At 39.9% G+C, this 6464-nt stretch overlaps 1 protein-coding gene across 1 annotated transcript; it reads left to right on the forward strand.

Moving 5' to 3' along the window:
- The first annotated feature begins 143 nt into the window (after window positions 1-143).
- LOC116730281 (serine/threonine-protein phosphatase 6 catalytic subunit) lies at window positions 144-5770 on the forward strand. Its single transcript, XM_032579369.1, has 7 exons — window positions 144-292; window positions 2300-2395; window positions 2529-2594; window positions 2672-2813; window positions 2894-2973; window positions 3094-3303; window positions 4929-5770. Exons 1-7 carry the CDS (start codon window positions 218-220, stop codon window positions 5175-5177), a joined length of 918 nt encoding a protein of 305 aa, XP_032435260.1. The 5' UTR covers window positions 144-217; the 3' UTR covers window positions 5178-5770.
- Window positions 5771-6464: the final 694 nt, after the last annotated feature.

Raw genomic sequence — 6464 nt, forward strand, 5'->3', positions numbered from 1 at the left:
TTTAATCTCCTTCTTTACATTTAGAGGGAATTTGATATGTGAGGTGTTTCTACTTGAACTTTTACTGACGGATTTAAAAACTCATCTAGGTTCCAATTAGTACAAGTTCAGTTTGATCGCGCAGACGGTAGGTGGCGGTAGAGCGCAACAGAAGAGGTGTGTGGAACACCGCTGGAGCGTCGCAGGAAGCGCGCAAGAGTCAACTCTTCGCGGTACAATGGCGCCGCTAGATTTAGATAAATATGCGGAGATTGCCAAACAGTGTAAATACCTCCCAGAAAATGACCTCAAGGTAAATGTGACGTTTGTGAAACGTGTTTTATACAGACGTGTGTTTAAGAATGGCTAGCAGCGCTGTCTCTCTGTTGTAGTAAACAGGAACAGAGTAAGAAGGGGACGTTAGCTTGTTGTAGCTGATGATGCTAGGCTGCTGTTTTGGACAGGAAGTGAATAGTGTGCAGTCAACAGTTTATCTCACTGAAGAATGTTAAAAAACTGGAGCCAGACAGAGCTGGCCCGTTTGCTTCCTCTATCTCTTTTACATTTCAACCTTTTCTATCTATCACGCTCGAGCGGTAATAATAATCTGATCCGTTAGCCCACCTGCCATGATCATATTTTTAGCAGTACAGAACGTCACATACGATGGAAGCAACAACACTGATCAACAGTGCCGTCCAAAGATATTCATTCCTCTTGAAGTTTTCCACATTATTGCCATTAATTTTAATAAAATAGCTCAGGCTTATTGGAATAGAAGTGTGATGGAAAAATTACATCAATACAAAAATTATTAAGGTCACATCTGCTAGTCATGTTATATGAAGTGCTTATGAACTCTCACCAAAAGAACTATTTGGGTTACATGTAGAAGGTTGGAAGTTGTTTTCTACAGCTGCATCAGAACAAGACTGTCTCGCCCCTTGTTGTTAATTCTTTATCCTTGGTATAAAACTCATGTGTTGTCTCTGCCTGACAGAGCTTTTCCCAGGCTTGTTTCATTACTGATTCTCCTATGAGCTCTCTGTATTGTGCGCAATATATGAATAAACCTGATTGAGTGATTTTACCTGAACAGTGCTTGGAAATAATATTTTTTCCACGACAAAGTGTTGGTAAACATAAATATTCCATCCTGGTGGTGGATGCTCAATTAAAGTCCATTAGCTCCGGACTTTGACTGGGCCATTCTAACACACGGATATCTTCTGATCCATTGTAACTCTGGCTATTTGTTTAAGAGTTTTTGTCCTATATTCAAAGGGAAGTTCCTCCCCACTTAAGCTTTGATCAATTTAGTTTGGGTTGCAGTAGAACCATCACTGCTCTATTAACTTTTATTTTTGTTTTTATGTTGTTCATGTATACTGTTTTTTGTATCTTGCATTTAATGATTGGTGGACACACACACTGTCTGATTTGAAAAAATCCAGAATTTGCATGTTATACTGCACAGGTTCAATATCATTATGTGACCTGTGGTCACACTGTACCCAGTAAGGTTTAACTGAAGCCAGAGCGTGAATTATTCTTGTTACTAACATCTGACAGATGTTGTCACTAACATCTGTAAGTAAGTAAAACTTTATCTATAGAGCACCTTTCAAGATAAGAATCACAAAGTCCTTCAAGAAACAAAATAACACATACATAAAACAAAAAAAAAGACAGATTTAAAAAGATACGATTTTAACTGGCCTTTAAAGAAAGCCACTGAGTCCGCTGATCTGAGAGTCAGAGGAAGGGAGTTCCAAAGACTTGGTACTGCTAAAGAAAAGACTCTGTCTCCTTTAGTTTTTCCATTTTGTATGGAGGACAGTCAGCAGGTCTTGATCATAGATCCTGAAGGCCTTGATGGGGATGTGTGGATGTAAACACTCTGAAATATAAAGTGGTGTCTGTTGATGCAGAGCTCACCAAGTCAAAACCAAAATCTTGAAATCCACCCAATGATCAACCGGGAGCCAATAAAGTTGCTTTAGAAGTGGAATTACATGACAACATTTTGAAGATCCAGTTTGGAGTCTAACAGCAGTATTCATTTCATTCATTCAGTCACATGATTCAGGTGTGTTAAAATGGGGACAGAAGTCAAACATGAAGGATAACGTCCCCTGAGAGTCTGGACACCACTGCCCTTCAGGTGCTTAAGTTGCCTGATTTATTTTAGCCAAAAACAATAAACCTTAACATGGAATTGTGACAAGCAGTTCCTTTTCTCTCTAGAGTGTGTCCATCTGAAGGTGGACATGTTGATCAGCTGCAGGCCCTTCCCTCTTACCGTCTTTCTTTTCCATAGAGGTTATGCGACTATGTGTGTGATCTTCTGCTGGAGGAGTCCAACGTTCAGCCCGTTTCTACACCAGTGACTGTATGTGGAGACATTCACGGACAGGTAAGATACTTTCTGTAAATTCATCAGGATGGGTTTTTGTTTTTGTTCTGCATTGTAAAAAAAACGAATTCTGGTTGTGTTTTGTGCAAATAAAATATAAGGTCCAAACTAATTTCTCCTTTGCTTGTGTCAGTTTTATGACCTGTGTGAGCTGTTCCGAACTGGCGGCCAGGTTCCAGACACCAATTACATCTTCATGGTTTGTTGGTTTCTGTCTGACTGAACGTGAGAGTCGTGGTGTTTGGAGTTTGTGTGACCAGCCTCTGTTGTCTCCAGGGGGATTTTGTTGACCGAGGATATTATAGCTTGGAGACCTTCACCTACCTGTTGGTGCTGAAAGCCAAGTGGCCCGACCGCATCACACTCCTGCGTGGGAACCACGAGAGCAGGCAGATTACGCAAGTCTACGGCTTTTATGGTGAGGCTAGTTTAGTAGAAAATGCCAAGCGCCGGCTGCCCACACCCCTAAACTCTGTTGGAACGTCTCATGTTTCACAGACGAGTGCCAAACCAAATACGGGAATGCAAACGCCTGGCGGTATTGCACTAAAGTATTCGACATGCTAACGGTTGCAGCTGTAAGTATGGAATATGTCATGTTTGTTTTCATGAAAAATGCATTTTGGATAAACCTAAACAGCTTCATCACATCCAGCTGAAAAGGAAGCATGATTGTGTTTGCTGTCCTTGTCTGTCAGCTGATGGACGAGCAGATTCTGTGTGTCCACGGCGGCCTCTCTCCAGACATAAAGACCCTCGATCAAATTCGAACCATCGAGCGAAATCAGGAGATCCCTCATAAAGGAGCTTTTTGTGACCTGGTGTGGTCGGACCCTGAAGATGTAGACACCTGGGCCATCAGCCCCAGAGGAGCCGGCTGGCTCTTTGGTGCTAAAGTTACAAATGAGGTAGGTGGTGGAAAACATTACATGAACTGAATGGGTCAAATGCTTATCAATCTTTAATAAATTATATAGTTAGACAACAAAGACACAACAATAAGAACTGGAAGATAGAAGGCCTATTCAGTCCCATAGTGAGATACAACATAAGACTTGTCCTTATGTTCTTGTCTCAAATCTTAAGAAGATCTCATCAAATCTCTCCCTTTTAAGCTTCAGTATGTGACTTTTACAAAGGAAAGATTTCTTACATACTTGTTAAAACTTTCACAATAATCATGTTTTCACCCATGTTTATTTTATCTGCAAGTATCACAATAGAAATGGTTTATGGATGGAAACAATCAAATTGGAATAACTTCTTCAATTTCGCAAAAAAAGGTTTTGCGCTCACTATAAGTACATTTTCTTTTCTGAAATAGACTTAATGAATTAAATATGAGATAGAAACATTATTCCAGACATTTGTCAGAACAATTTCCAAATGTTCTGATGTAGCCAACATGTTACTGTTATTACAGCCTTGTGTACATCTTTGTCTATCCTGGTTGATTTGCTCTAATCAGTAGATGGAAACACGGCTAATTTGCATTTTCTTTTTTGTGACATTTTTAACATTTTCTCAAAATTTGCATGGCAGTTGGAAAGAAGCGTATGTATGTCTTGACAGTATAACACTCCTCCTCCTCCCAGTATTCATGTTGCCATCTGCAGAAGTAGGCCGCTTCTGTTCAAAAACAACCAAGCAGAGCCAAGAGGAAGGTCTTAGCGCTGTCAATCAAGCTCGGGCATGTGTTGATGGCGGAGAAACAACATACCGTTACAAGAAAAGTGTTTATCCGCCGTCATTGGTGGCCATGTTAACTAGCCTGAGGATTAATGGCAAGCTCCATTGTGGTGAACCACTTGTAGTGTAGCAGAGAGAAAAGGGGAGGGTGTGAGCAGTGCATACATAGGGGGTGACTCACAGTGCTAAGACCCTCCTCCTGGCTCTGATTGATTGTTTCTTACCAAGCTGTTTTTCTACAGGAGTGAAACCACAGGACAGAGGCAGAGGAGCTCTTTTTTTTTTTTTTTTTTTACAAATTTTCTGTGCTATGTTATTGTCATGACATAGCAACATAGCAAAAAACATATTTTTTAAAAGCTAAGATACATATTGTTTATCCATTACCATTGAAGCTAAGGTAGTGGAATTTCTTAATTTAATGGATGGTAATAACCACAGTTCGGAAAACTGAAGAGTTAAAATAGGCTAAAATGTTCTGCAGCGGGGTTACTGAGAGCTGTCTATGCTGCTGTAAAGTGAGTGAAAAAACTCAGTACTGAATCCTTTAGTTATGGAAGACTGAAAAGAAGCCAGCTGCAGTGTTGAAATAGAGAAGAAATATTGTGAAATAATAATTAATAAATGTTGCCTTTACCACATGAACTGTCTTATGTTGTGCTGACAAGATGAAAGCCTTTCAACCCTTATGTGTGTGAATTGTAATCTGTCAAAATGACAGACAGCCTTCGGATTTTTCCATCAGTTTTAAAATATACAGTATATATAGTCCAGGACAGAAACTATTCAGCTAACAATTCCTGCTTTTTTTTATCTCTCTCTCTGTCTCTCTCTCTCGCTGCAGTTTGTTCATATCAACAGCCTGAAGCTCATCTGCAGGGCACATCAACTCGTCCACGAAGGCTACAAGTTCATGTTTGACGAGAAACTGGTCACTGTGTGGTCGGCTCCCAATTACTGCTACCGCTGCGGCAACATCGCATCCATCATGGTCTTCAAAGACGTTAACACAAGGGAGCCAAAGCTGTTCAGAGCAGTGCCTGACTCCGAAAGAGTCATCCCTCCCCGAACAACGACCCCTTACTTCCTGTAGACGCCCTTCAGATGAAGCAGCTTGTTCAGTAGGCAGAGGCGCAGCACTCGTGAACCCATGTAAACGTTGGTGTATTTAAGGGAGCACTTCTTGGTGCCAGCTGTCAGTTTTTATTCCCACTCTGTGATGCATTTGATGCCGTTATTCTGCAGCTTAAGTTACACCTAGAAACCACAGCAAAGGAGGGTCGCTGAGCATCACTGCTGTATTAGAGGAAGGACTCCAATCAACTGACAATGTAAAATCATATTTATAAAGCTTCATTCTTTTACATTAAAAAGAAGCAGATTGCACATGCAGCAATGTATAGATTGTTTTGATGTTATTTTGTTATGGTGATGTATTTAGCTGGATGTATAAAAGCACTGCACACAATTCAAAGCTCTGTATCCTGACACGTCTCACTTCCAGGTTGTCATCATATAACCCCATGAATAAACTGTATACCTGAGAGTTGATATGTAAAATAAAAAATGCTCATCTCCTTTACGTTTTGTTTAAGCTGTGGTAACAGTCTGCAATTTCAAAATGTAAAGTCAGTTCTTTGTGGATATTATTTCTGTCTATATTTAAATAAATCCTATTGAAAAGTATTACACCATAAAATGTTGTTAAAGGGTTCTAAATAACAGATATTATCTCATGATGTCATCCTGAATCGTCCTTCCCATTCAGAATATTACCAAAGGTGTGCATTTATACAGGCCTGGGGTAAAGCTGGCCTTTTTAAGGTCATTTCTCGGCATGTCGGATTTGAACCTGGATTATTACCCCAGAACCATAACTTTTTCTTTTTTTGATTCAGATGTTGACTTTGTGTATAACCAGAGATTTCCCCTTGATATCCAGCTAATAAGCAAAATTCACTTTTCCATCATTTATTAGAAGTCAGCCAGATCCTGAAGGAACAAAGAGGTTCCAGACTGTTACAAGTCCTCTGCCATGCTGTGATTAGCAGCTAGAATGTTAGCTTTAGAGATGCTGCCTTCATTTTATTGTCAGATTTAACAATGCCACACCTGCTTTGGTTTCAGTCCACTGAATATTTTCCTTAGAGTCTTGGAAATTCAAGATTTTTTATATATATATATATAAGTGGTGGACCTTTGTGTTCTATATGGTGAACATGTACTCTCTTCCATGGATGCACAAAATAAAATGGCATATTCTGATCATGCAGATTGGTAATAAACTAGGACTGAGGCGTCAGAGGTACACTGACATGTGCAGGAGAGGAAACGAATCAAATCCATAACTTTTCTGATTACAAGAGAACTATTTTTTCCA

Source organism: Xiphophorus hellerii, chromosome 12 (genome assembly GCF_003331165.1).
Source record: "Xiphophorus hellerii strain 12219 chromosome 12, Xiphophorus_hellerii-4.1, whole genome shotgun sequence".
NCBI lineage: Eukaryota > Metazoa > Chordata > Actinopteri > Cyprinodontiformes > Poeciliidae > Xiphophorus > Xiphophorus hellerii.

Bases quoted from the DNA above. Each gene is read 5' to 3' on its own strand.
- LOC116730281 (XM_032579369.1), top strand. From the start codon at position 218: ATGGCGCCGCTAGATTTAGATAAATATGCGGAGATTGCCAAACAGTGT. The intron at 293-2,299 runs GTAAATGTGACG...TCTTTTCCATAG, and splicing joins TCCCAGAAAATGACCTCAAG to AGGTTATGCGACTATGTGTG. The intron at 2,396-2,528 runs GTAAGATACTTT...TGCTTGTGTCAG, and splicing joins GTGGAGACATTCACGGACAG to TTTTATGACCTGTGTGAGCT.